Source organism: Maniola jurtina, chromosome Z (genome assembly GCF_905333055.1).
Source record: "Maniola jurtina chromosome Z, ilManJurt1.1, whole genome shotgun sequence".
In the NCBI taxonomy this organism is placed as follows: Eukaryota; Metazoa; Arthropoda; class Insecta; order Lepidoptera; family Nymphalidae; genus Maniola; species Maniola jurtina.
Genome location: NC_060058.1, coordinates 8956510 through 8976622, shown reverse-complemented (window position 1 = coordinate 8976622; position 20113 = coordinate 8956510). Strand labels below are relative to the sequence as shown.

Here is a 20113-nt window from a genome sequence, read left to right as displayed (position 1 = left end):
CCTGATCTTTATTTTTAAACTTTAGTGGAAATGCCCAAGCATATTTTGAGAATGTATCAATTACAACTAAAATATATTTATAACCTGAATTTTGTTTCGAAAGAGATTTCATATCAATCAAGTCAGCTTGCCATAAATCGTCTATATCTCTCATGACAACATGTCGACGAGGAAAGTTTACTCTTGCATTTTTATGTATTTCATTTACGACGCTGTTTTTGCTCATGTTTTACTTTACTAGCCTCGGTGATTTCGATCAAATTACTTACTTTAATATTTATTTCTGTAATAAACTGATTAATTGATGATATTTTTTTTGAAAGATTCTCTGCCAAAACATCAACGTATTCTTTTGTAACACAATCGTTAGAATCTACCGGCTGCGCAAGATTTTTTACTCTTTTATGCTGAGCATCCAAATTATTGTTTGTACACTTCAAAGCGCATTCTAATAACACTCCTTTCATTCTTCGCATCTTATTAACATGATGTCCAAACTTATCAACTTTCATGTTCAACCTGCTTATCAATACTGAACACGCTCCATAAATGTGCTTTCTTTTATTCTTTTATTATACCCGCTTCTTTTAACTCTTCAATAATCGAAAGAATTTCATTATCATGATTAGTGTTGCCAGCGTCTCTGGACGCAATAATCAATCTTAATCTTTCAATTAACTCATTTGGATCATCCCAATAGATGAGATCAGTATCAGTTTTGTATTTCTTTAAAACTGGTAGCCTACCACCGTACTTTAATTTGTTTGTTTCACACATATCCTTTTCATAAAATAATGGTTTGATGATTTGAGAATATTTTTTTCCTTTGTCACCTTTAATTTGATTAGCAGGATTGTAATCCCTTTTATGAGCACTAGTACTAATTAAGATATCTTTATATGTGATTTTATCACTTTCAGTTACTTTATTCAAGTTTGGTTTATTTCTTAATAAAAGTTCTATTAAACCAGCAGTTAGTTCATAACTTTTATCATCAATAGTAATAAAAGTTAATTTGTTTGAAGACATATCATCTACAGTTGAAAATTTGACGGGGGTATTTCCTATCATCAATTTTTTGTTAATGCGACGTATACCAAATGGTATAGATACATTGCTTTGCTCGCCAAACAGATCATTGTCTGCCAGTGTTTCGGAAATGTTGACTTCATCATTTAGAAATTCCAAAGGTTCAGACATTTCCTCTTGTTTTTTCGGATTTTCTTCAAAGTTATTATCGTTGTGAGTAATTTCAATATCACCATCTTGTTTTGAGTTTATATTTGGAACTTCAGGCGATTGATTATTTTCAACACTTGCGTTGTTACAATTAGTTTCATGATAAGATTTGTTTGTAGCATATTTACTTAGTGTAACAATTGCTTTCAAAGGATCAGACAGTGGTTTAAATATTTTTTTCCGCCTCAGTTCTAACTCTTCATCTTCATCACGTAATCTTTTTACTTTACTTTTAATAGCCTTTACTGATTTAATTAACTCTTTTTTCAAACTTGTTTCCATTTCTTTTTTTAATTATTTTACACAACCATTGAACTATGTAGTAAAAATTAAAATGAAACTAATTTTAAATTACAATCTGTTTAAATAATTTCATTCAAAATTTTACAAAAACGTCGAAAGATTTTCTATATCTACCGTTATTTAATTCACAATCTTTGTTAATTATTAAACATGTGTATGGATCTTTCCATATATCTGAACATAATTTTTTGAAGTCTGACCAAGTCATGTCAGAATTGACATGTTCGTTATAGATGTGTTTCAAATTTATATCATCTTGTTTAAAAATTATTAAAAAATTTACGTTATCTCGAATTAATTGTTTTGGTATCTTAGAATATGTTTGAGTCAAATAAAAACAGTCGATGTTCTTATGTCTACCCATTGAAAAATAATCTCGGATATTTACTTGGTTCTCGCAAGTAACATCATCAAAAATAAATACAGAATTTTTCAAGGCTTCAGTAGGAGGAATAACCTCTTTATCATCTTTGAAGGTAAAGAGCTTAACAGCTGGAACCATGCTTAAAACTTTATTCAAAAAACAATATTTTGGTTGAAATGTTGTTTTAGAATATAGGTAAACATTTTGAAACTTGAGACCATTTTGATGTAGTAATAAGCTTAACATTGTGTTTGTTTTGCCACAATTTGACGGTCCACATATTATACAGCGAATCGTATCGGGCAATAGCAAACTATGCCTTTTTTGGATTGATGACGCTTCTATATTTAAATTGTTAATTTCCAATGTTACTGGTTGTTTGATCAACTTCATTGTGTTTTCTGTTAAAAAAGATAAAATCCTGTTATAAAGTCTTCACATTATATTCTATATAATTTTATAACTAAAATGTAACATAATGTTAATAACCAATTTAAAGAAATGACACCATACACGTGTAAACTCGGAATGCGTTGCTGTGTCACTAAAGATTTGTTTTCACTTTGCTCAAATTACCCATTTGAGAATACAAGATTATATAAGATTTTACTATCGATGCATGTTCATTCCTGTTACAGCTCTCGGGAAAAACTTGGAATGTGATGCTGTGTCACTAAAGCATTATGTTTTCGTTTTGCTCAAATTACATCGTTTTAGATCGCAAGACAGTATTAGATTAATTATTATTTATTAAAGCTTCATTCCTGCTACAGCTCCCGAAGAAAACAGTAGCCGCGCTCATAATTTTATCATAATAAATATCGAGTATTTTACTTGGTAAGTTATTATAATTATTTTATAACAATGTGCTGACTTTTAATAAAGCATGTATTTTTTTACCGTTATTTATTAATTATTTTTCTTTTTGTTTCAGAATTATGTCGACTCCTATCTTACCCAACGAAAATCTAACAAATCCTTTTTACTACGCACAAGATGTAAACGGGTTCGCGGAAACTGAATTTCAGAGACTTTGCGAGGATTTAGCTCAAAAACAAGCAGCAGAACCAGTTCAAGCATCTAGTAAGGAGATGAAAAAAAAGAAAAAATGCAGTTTATCACTATTGAAGCCTGTTTCACCCCCGACTTCTACATCAACATCCTATGTTATTCGCAAAGCAACTGGAAGACGGCTTCATTTAATAAAAATAAATATTTATGGACTAAATGGAGGAGAACAAGATGAAAATATAAATGGTGATACTCCTAGTGTTAGTGCACAGTATGTAGTCAAGGATAATTACGATGAAGTTATGGATGCTACAGAAAATTTGATAGGTAAAATAATGTCAAAAATTACTCACTCCATATAAATGTGAACTATTGTTGAAATGTAATTTGCTTATTTTTAAATATCATCATATTTTTTGTTTATAAAAATAGTGTTTTTTAGAGTAAGGAGCTGTAGCATGAATTCATTATTTATGAAATAAACGTGGTTAAAAGAATAAAATTGTTTTTTTAAATTTTAAACTATTAATTGAAAACATTATGATTGTACTAAGTACCTAATAATATTAACGTATTCCATGTAAATATTAGGTAGTACAATCAAGTTTTTTCAAATATTTCAAGGGTTCGATTCCCTTCAATGTAAAGGTTTTTATAATTTTGCTTAATGTTTGCTTACTGCATTTTCATTTCTTGACCAAGGTGATAAGGATATAATGTTGAAATTGAAGGTCTATATAAACAAACGTAAAGGTCAGTAAGCAAACATTATCACCTGCTATGATATCACTATAACTCAAGTTATTGATCTCGATAAATATAAAAATAAAAAACTAAAAGGTAAAATAATAAAATGACAGTGATGATGAGTAGTAAATATTTATTTCAATATTTGCATGCATACATGAACAATCAAAATTGCACAGTAATGAATAACATAAAATCTTGTACAAATTAACAACTAAAAAATTGTACTGTAGTGCCCCCACGGCAACGTTTTAAATTGCTTCTTTAAAATTTGTCTTTTATCATCTTCACTATTTAAAACTAACTTATTAATTTTTTGGGTATATACATTATGATTTTTAGATCTAATAACACACATATTCTTTCTGACTGATTGATTGTAGTATAACACATTTTTGTATTTATCTATATCCAACCTTTTGGTAACAGATGTTGTCACTCCTTTTGCCTTTTTAATAGACGTTTTTTGTGATTCAATACAATACAATTTTGCTCGTAAGCCAACAAATTCAACAATAACATCTCCACCCATCTCATCTTTAAAAAACCCCGGAATTTTCATATTTGCTTGAGGGATATTGTAAACATTTTTATTGCTAAAATTGCTGGTATCGAAAAACTTAATATTCTTTTTCATGTCTGAATAAAAATCATCAGTATAAATGCGATATAGTAAGCTATCAGTATCAGTATAACAAAGTTCAATATTTTCTTTATATAATGGTTTCATTATAGAATAGTGAAAGTTATATAAATGTGTTTTAGCTAACTCTAAAACAGTAAACCCCACATAAATTGGTCTATCCAAAATTAATTTCGTTTGTTCTAATTGGATTGCAACCAAATTATCTGTAAATATCGACAAACATTTAAAGTTAGGCGCACTTACATACTTTTCTGCTCCAATAATCCTGTTTGTCTTATTATTCTTATCTGTCCATGTATTAACAAGTTTTACATTTACTTGTTTTCTTTTATTTTCTATGGTTTTACCAAAAATAGCATTATTTTGTTTTTTGAAAAAGTCTTTTTCAAATTCAGACTCTGCTTTTTGCCTCAAAGAGGTATTCAATTCAATATATGGTTTCAAAAATTCTTTTTGTTCAAATGATAGAATTCTATGAATTTTTAACAATTTTAGACCGTTTTTAAGACATTCTTTTAAATGGATGTAGTGAATAACATAGGAACATTTGTCGTATAAATTTGCAATAAGCTTGGCATTTCTATGACCAAAAGGTGTAAATTTTTCAGCAGCAAATGGTAAATCTGAGTGAGCGTCATGTATTTCAGATGGATAACTAAGATCTACTTCAAGTATATAACCAATGTTACTATCAACAGTAAGAGAATCAATTTCAAAAGTCTCAATTTGGTCTTTGTTCAAAAATTTAAAATTACTTGTAGGAAGTTTCATCATCATTGCATAACCATACAGGTTCACACAGTCTAAATATACCAAAAAGCTACTTGATTTGTTGATATCATAGTCAGACATATATTTATTGTTAGCTTTAGCATACCTTAAAGAACACTGAGCTAGACCACCTCGTATACCTTTTTCAATCATTTGATACATCTCCACATCAGTTATAAGGTCTAATTTTACATTGGTATGCAAAAGCATTGCATCCCAACTTAAAGAAGGTGAAGAAACATAATAGCACGGATCTAAGCAATAGGTTGCTAAGCTAATTTTTCTGAATTTTTCAAAACTATCTGCTAGTAATAGTACATCACATTTTAAATATAAATCTGTATATTCGCCTAAATTTTTTATTTTAAAAGTTTTCCAAACTTTCAATGCATGTTTATAATCTTCTTCCGAAATAAGTTCTGAAGTAAGTTTATTAAAAAAATGTTTTCGTTTTGGTAACTCAGTTTCATCGTAACGTTTTAAAGAGTCTATATAATCATAGCAGTACACACCCTTTCTGCAAATCAAATCAAATAAATACTGATCACTGTAATACCTACGCAAGTTTACGAAGTCGTCTTGATGTAAAGATCTAGCTAATTTATCTAAGCTACAACTGAGAAAATTAAAAGAATCGATGAATTTCAGCTGAGCAGCAGTTTTTGAATCAATTGATATAAATTTTGTGAAAGATATGTATTTTTCTTTATTTTTTGGAATAATATTTATACGACCATTAATACTCGCTAACTCTTTAATAAAAAGATGGCAATCGTAATTACTTAAATTATGAAATATAATAGGTATAAAAGGACATTTCTTTGCACTCAAGTTGCAAATGTTGTGAGCCGCGCCTCTATATTCCCCTGTAAAATGATCGTGATCTGCTACAATTTTATCTGTGGATGTAAATTTTTGTTTACATATACAGCAAACTTTTGCATTATGAAAACATTTCTTTTCAGTTTCAGTAAGTAGTTTCATGGGATTATTTTCTAACAAAATTGCATGTAATCGTTTGACATCATTTGAAATTGTTTCTACAAATTTTTGAGCACAGTTAGCTCCTATGTATGAAACCAGTTCATTAAGTTCAGGTTTAGATTCACAACAAATATAGTACGCGAAAGATGTGGCTTCATGAACCTGCATGGTTTCAGTATGCCCAGATTTACTTTTATCAGAATATTCTCTTAATAAACTTTCAAAATCACCATAAATCACAATTGGTATTCTTTGAGTTCTTTCATAATTATCAAAATATAATTTACTATTTTTCTCTGGAAGAACAGTTTTAATTCTAGCACAATTATGTTTGCATAATTTTTCTTCTGAATTGAAATAAATGAAGCACTCCTCACATAAAAAAATTTTAGACTTATTTTTAGTAAGTTGACTATGAACCAACCGTTCAAAGTTTCTTATCAAACAAAAATGTCTTTTATTGTTTTTAGTAATGTAAAGCAAATTAACATGAACAAGTTTACGCTTGCTGGTTTTGTACAGAGGTCCGTTAATATCACCATTTTTTTCTAAACTGTATATATTAACACTTATGTCAGAATTATTTTTTTCAAATAATGTGATATCCTCAAAAGATGGTGGAAACGACATACCATCTGTTTTTAAAACTTTTGAATAATGAGGATATGAAGATACTCTATTACAGTTTTTATCGGTGGGATACATATGTGCTAATATACTCCACAGAAAACACTTATCATCACTATTTTTAATATTTACACAAGATCTAGTTTTCAGAATTTTTATTGGTAGTGGAATGTAGGAGCCTGTCCTTAAAGGATTATATTTATTAATGTTTACTTCTAAATTATTCAAAGAGTCAAAAGACCAGCCTGATTCTGAATGTTCAAACTCTGATAATTTGTTAAGCAGGCTTTTTACACACTCTAAATATATATTTTTTATGTTTGTGGATTGAAAAATTTGTACATATTTAGTATTAAACGACTTCAAAGATTTTTCATTATTTTTTGGCAAAGTAAAAGTCGCAAATAGTTCAAAATTTATTTTAAGAGCATTATGTTTCTCAAGACTTCTTTTTACTAAATTACATATCGTATTTACAACTTCAGATAAAAATTGCTCAGGTAACAAAATTTTTTTTGATGGACATACACGATAGCTTAGTATTCTGTTCTTAAAAGCAGTTCCAATTATTTGAACATTATCGAATTCTGTGCGAAGTAAACAATTAGACTTATGTATATAACTTTTCTTATGTGAAAAGTATTTTGGCACTGTTATATTACAAATATCACAAAAAGTCATTATGAGATTATACTAAGTAAGAGTACTTATTATTTGAAGTTAGTAAAATGCAGTTAAAATTTTCATGCTGGGTATAGTGTAGGTTTAACCCCTTTAAAATCTTCCTTAGCAGCAGCGACCAAGCGATTCGTTGCCTGCCAAATTTCTGAGTTGGTATCCATACATGACTTATAAGTAAAAAGGGCGTGACGCCATCGATTACCCGGGCTTATCTTTGATGCTTCAGCAGCGTTATAGATGCGGAGTTCTAAGTAATAATCGCCTTCCGTTATTAATTTCTCTGGTTTTCGCTGGGTAGAATACCCAGATGCTATTTTTTTGGTGATAAAATTTTTAAGTGGTTCAAGCTTTTGCACCACTTCTTCTTCGTACTGAAAAGACAAAAATAATATTTTTAGTTATTAAAAAATATTAACTCAGTTAATAAAATGTTTATTAATAAATAGGTTTCCATCAATAAATTCAACAACCCAGAGTTGAGTTGCGAAACCTCCCCTACACAATTTATTTGATCCAGCTCAAGAATCGAACTTGAGACCTTAGGCTCCATATTCAAACGTGCTAAGCTAATATTAACTAATAATTAAATAATTAAATATAATGATGTAAAAAAACCATTAATATCTTCTTAAAGGGTTTAGTTGATGCTTATATTCAGTCAGAATTCTAATATTTCTTGAAAACAATTGTAATAATATTATATTTACAGTAAAAATAAAGTGTAATAACTCACCTCAGACTCCCATGAAGGACGTGCAGCCTTGACAGGCTTTTTTTGAAGCGCTTTCTTACGCTTTACAGGTGGTTCCGGTTCAGATTCTGAATCTGACTGCCGCTTTTTTGATTTCTTCAATTTATTGAGTGATTTACTCTTTGAAGTTGAATTTGAAGTTATAGGTAATTCGTCATCCGAATTAAAAGGATTATTACTAAAGTTCGAAGCCCTGTTATAGAAAAAACATTTTTTTAATGTTGTTACATCATACTATTAACTAGTTCTGAAACAATTAAAGATTTTTTGGTGAAATGAAATTTAAACATGTATGTACTTAATGTAACTTTTTAAAATACTATTAGGTAAGAAGTTAATATTAAAAAAAATATTATTTCTCTGTAGATGCAACAACTCTTTCATTAAAATATGTAAAAATTAAAAAAAATAAAAAAATACATACATACTGAAGCTAAACAACTGCTTTTTGAAATTTAAAAAATGATTTTTTAAGTGAATTAAGTAAACGTTTGCTCGTTGAAGTGCTCACAAAAGAAATGCGTAGTGAAAACAGTGCTTACAGAATTTAGGTTCTTCTAATAGTCAATCAATAAAGTCAAAAGTTCATAGTATTTGCAGAGAATAATGACTCTTAAACATAAAAGTAATTAGAATGACATTCAAAGATCTCATTATTACACACATACATAAGATGCCGCATGCATGTTTAGGATTCCCTATTAGGAAGCAAACTGCAAATATGCAATCCTGCAATACGAGTCATTAGACACCGAAAAAGAATCACTTTTAGTTAACACATGATGTATCCCGACTATACCTACTTTGATATTATTTTTTAACACTCATGGCGTCTGTTCTGTATTTCTACATTAGATAAGTATGCATATTATGCACTATGTAGGTAATGTTTACAGCAATTGAAATAGTGTAATGCCAAAATACAATATAATATTTCATTAGTTACTTACCAAAAGCGGATCGATTAATAATAATTTTATAAAAATTATCGCCCATTTAGAGAATAAAAAGTACTTATACTTACTTATATGAAATATGATTTTATCGGCAAAAATAGTTAGGTAGAAAAGTGTTAATGTAAGTATTTTATGGAATAGTAGGTCTATCAACCGAACTCGATCTACTCTATGAGTCATGATAGCATAGTGATTAAGACGTCCGCTGCCTCCGGTTATAAGTCGGGCAGGGGTTCGATCCCGGGCATGCACCTCTGACTCGGACACTTGCTTTAGTGGGATACCATAACACTAGAATGAATGAATGAATTGGATGAACCTTAATACTACAACACTTGAATTTTAACCTTCTATTATAAGAGTGTGGTTAGTAATTATTATTGATACTTATATACCGACATACTTACCTGTTCCGGCATAGCATGCTTTCCATCCTAAACTGACACACCACTTACCATGTTTTGAATACTTGAATAAATGAATGAATGAATGATTGAACGATCGTCTTTGAACCTTTATACCGCAACACTTGAATTTTCGATAAGGGAGTGTGGTTACTAATTATATTTATATTAATAAACTGACAAACGTACCTGTTCCGGTTTAGTATGCTTCCATCTTAAACTGACACACCACTTACCATGAGTTGAATACTTGAATAAATGAATGAATGAATGATTGAATGATTGATCGATTGTCTTTGAACCTTTATACCGCAACACTTGAATGTTCGGTAAGGGAGTGTGGTCACTAATTATACTTATATTAATAAACTGACAAACGTACCTGTTCTGGTTTAGTATGCTTCCATCTTAAACTGACACACCACTTACCATGAGTTGAATACTTGAATAAATGAATAAATGCATGATTGAATAATTGAACGATCGTGTTTGAACCTTTATACCGCAACACTTGAATTTTTACTTTACGATAAAGGAGTGTGGTTACTAATTACTTATATTAATAAACTGACATACCTGTTCCGCTTTAACTTGCTCCCATCATAAACTGAACCTCCGCTTAACATAAATTTGAGATGAGTGCTACATTAATTGCATTAGGTAGGTTCTTGAGGGTTCCAGTACAAAATATAAATTATTCTAAATCTAAATAATCTAATCGATGCTTAAGAATAGAATTTGTATAAAATATTCCAACTCAGTATCGTAAGTAGTTGCATCAGTTGAGAATGTGCTAAATCAACCATTGAATCATCTTTCTACATGAGTTAGTAACAATAACCTGATCATTCTCTTGTAACTGATATCTATTGTGAAAATATTGTGTGTTCTAGCTTAAGTCTTATAGATCCGGCGCGCGCTGGCGCGCCGCGTCATCTAGAGACTTGAGCTAGAACACACAATATTACCCTACTATCCGCGAACCAATGGATGTGTCTAGCACAATCCATGTTCCGAAGCGTGGATTCCGTTTCATCCAAATTGTAATCAACTGTACATTACCATAAGACCTAATTCACGCGAGCGTTGTAAAAGCGTTGTGTCAAAACCCAACGTTGACGGGTATTAACGTTGTACGCGTTAAAAAAGCGTTGACGTGTGAACAGATACTTAGGAATGCATTTGTTCTATTTGAACGCTTTTTTAACGGGCGTTAAAAAAGCTCTCATGCGAATGCGGCCTAAAAGTGTGCACATCATCTCTATCTTACCTCAGAATTTCCGCCGCTCTAGCATCCTGGTTGATGATAGGTTTGTTACGGATGCGTCTAGCACGATCCGCGTACCGGAGTGTTGATACCGTTTCATCCAAATTATAATCAGCCGGGCTTACGCAAGCCACCATTAGAGTTAACGAATTACCACCGAGACTGTCTGCAAGGAAAAGTAATTTTAGGTTCAGCAAACTTCAATAAAATGCCAATTGGCATGTAATCCAAACTTATCCATCATCATTATGATCAACATTATGTCTTCATATACTCTTAGGCAGGTTTCCTCACGATGTATTGTTTCACTGTTAATGCTAATGGTATTTAATTACAAATTCAAATTCAAAATATTTTTATTCAATTAGACTTTTACAAGTTCTTTTGAATCGTCAAAAGCATCTACCACTGGTTCGGAATGCTTTTCCTACCGAGAAGAACCAGCAAGAAACTCGGCGGTTGCTCTTTTCAAAGATTTGATATACAATATTATGCCATGTATAAAAGCAATTGAAGTCCTGCGCATTGCTGGAGCGAATTGCAGGTCAAATCCACGCTTTTTTATCATTTACATAATCTTCGATAGTATAATATGCTTTTCTCAGGAGCATATTTTTAATAGATTTTTTGAACCTGTGTAAAGGCAAGTCCAAAATTGGCTGAGGAATTTTGTTATAAAAGATTATACCCATTCCCACAAATGACTTTTGGACCTTCCTGAGGCGGAGCGTAGGAGTCGCAAGCCTGTTACGTTACTTAAAATGCACAAAGTTAAGTCCGAAAAGCTAGAGGTGCGTGCCCGGAATCGAACCGCGTACCTCCCGGAAAAGACTGACGTTTTAACCACTAAGATAATATACTTACTGCAAATCTTTGAGAAATACTAACAAAGTGAATACACTTTTGCTTACCTTGTAACAGTCTTGTGAGTTTGCTATCCCGATAGCTAATAAAGCTCCTGTTGGTGCCGTCTCCCAGTGCCGATATGACGTTGCCCAGCGCCAGCAGACCCTGGTTGATCTTCACACCCTCTTTCAACCTTTCACCCACCGCTTTAGACTTCTTGATGCGCTCTGAACCAGCCAGATCGACAAAATGGAACTTTGAAGTGGTTGCTAGGTTTCTATAACAAATATTAAATAATAGCATGAAACGGATGGAGGCATTTAATGTAAATAAATTTGATTAGTATTTTAAGTTTGGGAAATGATTGTTTTTATATTGATCTGAAAGGAAACCACATCACATGCTTTCTTCAAAACAAAGTTTAGCAATCATCGTCCAGAGAAACTTCTCTGTCTAAAGCCCCTTCTTTTAATTTTGGGTAACTAAGTCCTGTCCACAAACTTATTATTATTATAACAAAGGATACTAATAAAATACAATAAAATACAATAAAAGGATACTAAGGATAAAAGAAAAACTCCTGACCTTTTTAAAGTTTCAACCGTGATAGCCACACACATACTAGTGCACATTGCACATGACAGATCGCGACAAAGTTGTGACTAGTGCACATTGCACATGACAGATCGCGACAAAGTTGTGACTAGTGCACATTGCACATGACAGATCGCGACAAAGTTGTGACTAGTGCACATTGCACATGACAGATCGCGACAAAGTTGTGACTAGTGCACATTGCACATGACAGATCGCGACAAAGTTGTGACTAGTGCACATTGCACATGACAGATCGCGACAAAGTTGTGACTAGTGCACATTGCACATGACAGATCGCGACAAAGTTGTGACTAGTGCACATTGCACATGACAGATCGCGACAAAGTTGTGACTAGTGCACATTGCAAATGACAGATTGCGACAAAGTTGTGACTAGTGCACATTGCACATGACAGATCGCGACAAAGTTGTGACTAGTGCACATTGCAAATGACAGATTGCGACAAAGTTGTGACTAGTGCACATTGCACATGACAGATCGCGACAAAGTTGTGACTAGTGCACATTGCACATGACAGATCGCGACAAAGTTGTGACTAGTGCACATTGCAAATGACAGATTGCGACAAAGTTGTGACTAGTGCACATTGCACATGACAGATCGCGACAAAGTTGTGACTAGTGCACATTGCACATGACAGATCGCGACAAAGTTGTGACTAGTGCACATTGCACATGACAGATCGCGACAAAGTTGTGACTAGTGCACATTGCACATGACAGATCGCGGCAAAGTTTTGACTAGTGCCTATCGCACATGACAAATCGCGACAAAGTTGTGACTAGTGCACATTACCACATGACAGATCAAACTAGTGATTTTTTCACTAGTTTTAACAAAGTTAAAACTAGTGAAAAAATTTTAGAGAAAAACAGCCAACACTACTATGAGCTTCTCTAGAGGTCACGCCGCCTTCGCACAGGTGGGCTTACCTATTCTAAGACTAAATACATCTCGATTACTTACTTATCAGTCCGGCTCTCCTTAGCTATGACGATGGTGAAGACGGCGTGGCTCCGACTCGAGGCTTGATTCATAGCGGTGGAGCCCGTCACGCGACCGATCGACCCTTGCTCTAGCGCCATCATCGTCTCCATAGTCGATGTTACAGGGAGCTCAGTTATACCTGAAAATAATTTTCTATTAACTAATAATACCATCTTTGGCATCCATTGAAGACTAACACACTAACAAGTTTGTAAATATTTACAAACTTCATGTGGTTAGTTTTGTGTTTCTATTAAGGAAATGTAAGGATGGAAATAAAAAGCTTAGTTATTATTAATTATTATAATAATACCAGATACAAACAGAAATGGAGAACAGTCGAAACATGATTTGTGGACCCATCTCCTCCACATCTATGTATATCAATCATATTATCAGTCTAGGGAGAAGAGGTTTATCATCACCATATAGCTTGTCAAAGAAGAGGAGGTAATCAACGTCATTATCTGAACCCATCACTACCCACTACTGAACACTGATCCCCTCTCAGATTAAGAAGTCCACCACACTGGCCAGTTATAGATTGGTAGATGTCATATTAAAGAGAACTCTTAACTTTGAAAAGTCAAGGGGATCGAATCCCGAACCCCCTGAATGAAGACCGAAATATCAACCACTATCATGGTTTATTATGTAGTTGCGGTAATACACGCGCCTAATTAATCACACCTAAAATTTTTTGATTTCTTTAATTACACAACATGTTTGTGTTGCTCATATTATTATATTAAAGTTAGCTATAGTATAAATGGTGCATAAACTGTACTTCCTATTTCTATCATAATATTGAATGTATAAAAAAATATTAAATAATAATTAGAATATTTGTAATATTTTACCTGGCAAAATAACACCCTTGTTGGTATCCTTCCTTATTTCTATAATACTATGCCCTCTGCTTTTTCCAGACAGCAAGTCGTAACATTGCTCCTGGTATAGCTCCATGAATGATACACTCACTTTGAAGATAAATTTATCATCATGCATCTCTATGTATTTAAATATGTCTGCTACAGCTTGAGGAATTGCACCTATGGAGAAAAAATTGAATAAGGGATTGAATACTTAGATTTCATATTTAATCTTATTAAAAGATTTAATGTGAATCTAATATTAAAATGCGAAAGTATGTCTGCACGCTTTTTATGGCCCATCCGTTTAACCGGTTTTGACATTTAGTACAGATATAGCTTGCATTCTGAAATGGACTTGCTGCTTTTTGTCCCAGAAAATCTTCAGGAAGACTTCCGACAGGATTTTAAAACCTAAATCCACTTAAATGAATTCTCTGGCATTATCTATTTGGTACAGATAACTTCATGTTCCATCCAACTTTATGCTCAATCAGTAGGAAACGCATCCTGAACACGTGGTTGATACTTTTCTTGTAAAAGTGTAATTGAATAAAAATAAAAAATTATTAGGCTCTCTGGCATCCCTGTTCAACTTATAACCGTCTTACCACATAGTTTAACTTGGATTTTGGCAGGAAAATTAAAACAATTCCCACACAATTTTTGAAAAATTTAAATATACGCCAATGAACTCACGGCATTACCTACTATTAAATAAAGTACCTACCAGGTGAAATTGACAAACCTAGTTTAGTGGAGTCACCGTCAGATCCAGAGTAATTTGTGCCCATTGTGTATGTTTTTCCTGAGCCAGTCTGACCGTAGGCAAGTAGGGTTATGTTGTACCCTGAAACATTAAATGAAATTGTTAATATATTTAATACTAGCTATTACCCGCGGCTTCGCTCGCGTAACTCAAGGTTTTAATAATAATTGAGGTTTGTTACAATATTTTTTTGGGGCAATGGTATTTTATCATGTGTAGCATGCTAACCTGTGGGAACAATTTGTTTTTTTTGAAAGGAAAAGTAGTCTAATCCTATTACTTTTTCCTCGACTATGTCTATGCAAAAAATGACGTCAATTCATAGCTCCGCTGTGGCGTTATTTATTGAATGACAAAGGCGTGAAAAATAGTATGCTATACAATTTTTTTTCGGGAGAAAAAGTTGAATTTATAACTTATTAGGTTCTCAGCTATGTCTTTGCAAATAAAGCGTCAATCCGTAGCTCTGTTGCAGCGTTATTGAATGACGAATGCCTGAACGATACCATGCTATCCTGCAGGAACTGTTTGGTTTTTAGAGAGAAAAGTAGCTTATTTCACTTTTTAGATCCTCCACTATGTCTATACAAAAAATGACGTCAGTTAATAGCTCTGTTATGGCGTTATTGAACGACAAATATGCGAAAAATAGCATGCAAAATAGGGATAGCATACTATATGCTATCCCGTGGGAACTGTTTGTTTTTTTTTTTCAGAAAAAGAGTAGCCTATATTCCATGCAAGGTATTCTTCAACTATGTTTATGCAAAAATTGCCGTCAATCCGTAGCTCTATTGCGGCGTTATTGTACGACAAATGCGTGAAAAATAGTATGCTATCCCGCGGGAAGTGTTCATATTTTTCAGGAGACAAAGTTGCTTTTATTACTTATTAGGTCCTCAGCTGTCTTTGCAAAAAAAGACGTCAATCCGTAGCTCTGTTGCGGAGTTATTGAACGGCAAATTTTTAAAAGATAGCGTGCTATCCCGCAATAATAAATAGAGGTCAGTGACTTAATATTCTCTTAAGTATTGATGTGAATAAAGCAATACAAACATATTCTCCAGGAAGTAAATGTATTGTTCAGTAAGTGGTGACAAGTACTATACAATGACTGCAGCCAGATGTAACCATAACTACATCAGACAGATGAAAATTCATGCAATAAGTGAGTCATTGATATAGTTAAGAAATAAGAAAAGAAGAAAATTTTAGCTACAATATGTAAAATTATACCAGATCACAAGAGTTAAAAGCATTGTCAAAGTCTACACCTATATGTAGTCAAAATCTCTCAGACATGTATGGAGCAATGTGCTTCTTCATTTCTAATTCAAACCTGTAGGATGTGAACACGCTTCCTGCATCAGCTTTCTGCTCTACTTTCAATGTAGGTACGATCAAGTCAAGATTGAATAGGCATCTTCTCAGCTACACTGCTGCATTACTACTTGGCAGGTCTGTTTGCAGCCAAGTACTAGTCCACTAAATTAAAAAAAAAAGCAAGGATATACTTGTATAAAGAAGACAGGTACTATACCATCAAAAAGTCTATCAATGAGTCCTTTAACAGCTGTGTCATAGAATTCCTGTTGAGTGATGTATTGTGCGAACACATAGTTGTATGTGAAACACAGGTGTTTTATCTGCACCTGAGGGTTTCCAGGCACCACTTCGATACATTCGTCGACCCCTCGGTCAATCTCAGCCTGCATCAAAGGCCTAATCCTCAGAGCAACCTTCACTGTGTCTATAGTGGCTTTGTTATCCGTTTCTGCCATTCTGACCGAAATCTAGTTAATCCCGGCTAGAACTTATCCTACTTCTTGATATTCGACTATTTTTCACGTTACCGACCGTTGGACCGTTACTCAAGAAAACGTCAGCATTTTCTTTTCTTTCGATTATCTTTGTAACCGGCGCGTGTAAGTTTATTTCCTAAAAATTAAACAGCTATATTTTGAATTCGGGAGTATAAAGTTTAAAACTTCAAAGTGAGTTTTTTAAAGCCAAAACGGTTAAGTAATACAATAATTTATTAATTCTAGAAACAATCTTCACTTTCGTATACTTACCTGTAGGTATTCAATCTTTTTCTTTGAAACTCAAAGTTCTGGGTAATAGTTATTTATAAACCACTTAAATCACAGTCTCGCTAACTATTCAGGTATATTAAAATCACTTATTCAATCACTTCATGAGTTGTAAATCTAAATTCCAATAAAACTTTATTTCAAATGCAAACCACACATGTGCAAACGGCGAGTTCAAGGTCATTCAAGGTGAGTTTTTTGATTATTGAGGTTGCCCTGTACAAAAATATTTGAAAACATGAAGGTTGCCCTGTACAAAAATATTTGAAAACATGAACGTAGATGTTTTAAAACGACGCTTGTACACCATCACAGTAGCTGGACAGTATTCATAAATAAGAGCGTTGCTGTGCTCTGCACACGATGTTAAGTACAAAAAAAAACACCGTCTTTTTTGAAGTTGGTTAATGAAGGTGGTTCAGGATTCAGGCTCTCCTCATCTGATAATAGATTCAACATGTATACAACAACATCTAGTGCTGACTAGACTAAAATTCGATGATTTATTTAGACCAGACGCACAACTTGTCTTGATGATGAATCTTAACGTGTATAGACTACGCCAGTTGCTTGTCTGTAAATACTGAATTGCGGACTATTGGAGGTTGCTTGTCTGTGATATGGACTATTATTTATTTGACATTTAGTTGTCAAACGCTAAAAAAGCGAGCGAAAAATGCTATTGCTGGTTTCGATACCTATTATACCATCCTACTCTATGCCTATTAGAGGTCCTCATGAAAAAATTTAGATTGAGAAATGTTTCCATCAAAGCATGTTGCAAGAGTAAGACTCCTTTACAAGTTAATATTTCGGGTGCATCGTGCATTGCCTGGCGAGTTACGTTTACTAGGTGATAATTATGCCAGAGAAGAGTTCAAACGACACAAAAACTGTACTCCTGTTGAAGCCAAGATATTTCTGACGGAATGGACTGTAAGATTTATAACAATTTCACTAGCCGACCCTTCCCCCCGTCTCACGAATATTATTGATCATCTATCTATCATCATCGCAATTATCATCATATCGGTGTGCAAAATATTCATAAATTACAGCCCATAATAACCTTTTTTAACCCCCGACCCAAAAAGAGGGGTGTTATAAGTTTGACGTGTGTATCTGTGTATCTGTGTATCTGTCTGTGGCATCGTAGCGCCTAAACGAATGAACCGATTTTAATTTACTTTTTTTTGTTTGAAAGGTGGCTTGATCGAGAGTGTTCTTAGCTATAATCTAAAAAAATTGGTTCAGCCGTTTAAAAGTTATCAGCTATTTTCTAGTTTTCTTGTAGAAAAGAAGGTTAGATAACCCTTAGGTTCATAATATTCAAGTGTCAATTGACAAATGTCAAGCTGTCAAGATGGACGTTGCCTAGATATACATAATTATTTATTTGAAAATGATTTGTCGGGGGTGTTGAAAGTTTTTAATTTACACTTGTTAGATAATCCTTTAAAATGGGGAAAACCATATTAAAATTCATATGGTTTTCATCAGTTTTGGGAACACTGTACACAAATTCGAAATCCAGAGAAGCAAAAGATTATTATTTTAATTTTTTAATCAGAAAACCCCTGATATTTGATGCCCCCTGGGCTTCAAATGCTTGATCACAATCAATGATGTGGCCTAAGATGGGATGCATTTACCTAGAAGATGCCTATTCAAAGATGCCTATCTAAATTCTATTTCAAAGATACCCATATTGTTATTGGTAAGATTATACAAGATTGCATAAGAGTATTCCAAACCTTAACCATGTGTAAGAGGAATGATAATGCAAAACGTTTAGTGTATTTTTAGGGAAATCTGTTCAGTCAATTTCTGTTTTTGAAAAGTAAATAAGTAGTTTTTTTTTAATTCTAATATTTATAAGGGGCTTATAGGGGTCCTATATGCCAGTCCCATTGGTACAATCTAAATTAAAATTGATTAAATAATTGATACAAGTTTTTGGGATGTGCTATTTTCACGATTGTCTGGTTATTTGTTATGTATGCATTGTGCCTAAAAAAAATCATGGTTTTTGCTTGTTATAGGATTATGCAATTAATTTGGCGAAGCAAACAAAACCCCTGCATCAGGCAAAGAAGAAGTCCGTTGGTAAATATCTCGAGCCTAAAATGTTGGATTATATGAGTGATGAACAGTTGGTGCAGTTGTATGAACTACACAGGGCAGCCTCCTTAGATGCTGAGGATGATTCTAAAGAGAAACAAATATTGAATGTTAAAGACAATGATAATAATAGATAATATTTTTTTTAAATCTTAAAAATAAACAAGATTAGTCAAATTTGTCAGTTCTAGACTATTTTTGAGTCTCTAGTATCTCAAGAACTAACTTTGAAGAATGTCTGCTATCCATACTAATATAATATTATAAATGCGAAAGTGTGTCTGTCTCTGCTACGTTTTCACGGCCCAACCACTGAACCGATTTTAATGAAATTTTTTTTAATGAAAAGATACTATATCATAGTAATTAATAATTCTAATTAGGTTAGGTTCATAGGTGTTTCTTTTGAATGTTTTATTCTGTAGGGTGATTGTTAGGCAAATTAGATATAAGATTTTTTTTTAAGACGTAAGTACCTATGTTTTACACTAGCGAATCAGGCACTATCCCGTAAGACTAGATGTATAAGTGTTGAAAAAAAAAAATATATAATATGTATTTCCTAACTGAATTTCCTATGTGTTTTTAATACACATTTGTGAATGGTTGGTGACTCAAAATGGGTAAGAGATTTTTGGCTATATATTTCTATGGTATTAATTATGTAATAGAGAGTGTTATTCCTAGTAACTTTCTGTGGATAGGGTATAGTTTTGAACTCATCTCGACAGGTGCATAGTATAGTTTGTAAGTTGTGACCACAACAATCAGTCAAATGTAGATCCTAGAGCGAGGCACAATTCGCACTTAGCCAATTTTTTCTTTATTTTAAGTAGTTTGAATCTAGTCATATTGAATTAAGTAAGCTGATGAAATAAATCGGTTTTTTTTGGATTATTTTGCGTTTTATTTACTGTACATTTTTATTTTTGTTGCAATTTTAAGGCAACACCACATTTACACCAAGTTGGACTGTGAAAGAAAGTCCAATGCCTTGGGTCTATACTCAGTTGTACGCAATCTCTAAACAGGAGAAGAGACGCCAGTCATTGCAC

At 32.9% G+C, this 20113-nt stretch overlaps 2 protein-coding genes and 1 long non-coding RNA gene across 5 annotated transcripts in view; 1 reads left to right on the top strand and 2 right to left on the bottom strand.

The window, feature by feature from the left end:
- LOC123880154 (chromosome-associated kinesin KIF4A-like) overlaps positions 1 to 17145 on the bottom strand; it is a 35276-nt gene extending 18131 nt beyond the window's left edge. For 2 of the 3 annotated variants that reach the window (XM_045928112.1, XM_045928113.1), the window contains exons 1-7: positions 16920 to 17144; positions 16385 to 16782; positions 14824 to 14925; positions 14064 to 14255; positions 13183 to 13342; positions 11663 to 11874; positions 10755 to 10917 (exon numbers count right to left, since the gene is read on the bottom strand). In XM_045928112.1, coding sequence (XP_045784068.1) covers positions 10755 to 10917; positions 11663 to 11874; positions 13183 to 13342; positions 14064 to 14255; positions 14824 to 14925; positions 16385 to 16625 — 1070 coding nt within the window. In that variant the 5' untranslated portion in view covers positions 16626 to 16782; positions 16920 to 17144. Of the gene's footprint in view, positions 1 to 10754; positions 10918 to 11662; positions 11875 to 13182; positions 13343 to 14063; positions 14256 to 14823; positions 14926 to 16384; positions 16783 to 16919 lie in introns of all 3 variants that reach the window. The other variant, XM_045928111.1, reaches the window with a different exon arrangement.
- The window catches only part of LOC123880211, a 140015-nt gene that overhangs the window by 38296 nt on the left and 81606 nt on the right, over positions 1 to 20113 (bottom strand). The window lies entirely within an intron of this gene.
- On the top strand, positions 17598 to 19955 carry LOC123880205 (succinate dehydrogenase assembly factor 3, mitochondrial). Its single transcript, XM_045928198.1, has 2 exons — positions 17598 to 17873; positions 18980 to 19955. Exons 1-2 carry the CDS (start codon positions 17697 to 17699, stop codon positions 19193 to 19195), a joined length of 393 nt encoding a protein of 130 aa, XP_045784154.1. The 5' UTR covers positions 17598 to 17696; the 3' UTR covers positions 19196 to 19955.

Bases quoted from the DNA above. Each gene is read 5' to 3' on its own strand.
- LOC123880205 (XM_045928198.1), top strand. From the start codon at position 17,697: ATGTTTCCATCAAAGCATGTTGCAAGAGTAAGACTCCTTTACAAGTTA. The intron at 17,874-18,979 runs GTAAGATTTATA...TGCTTGTTATAG, and splicing joins TATTTCTGACGGAATGGACT to GATTATGCAATTAATTTGGC.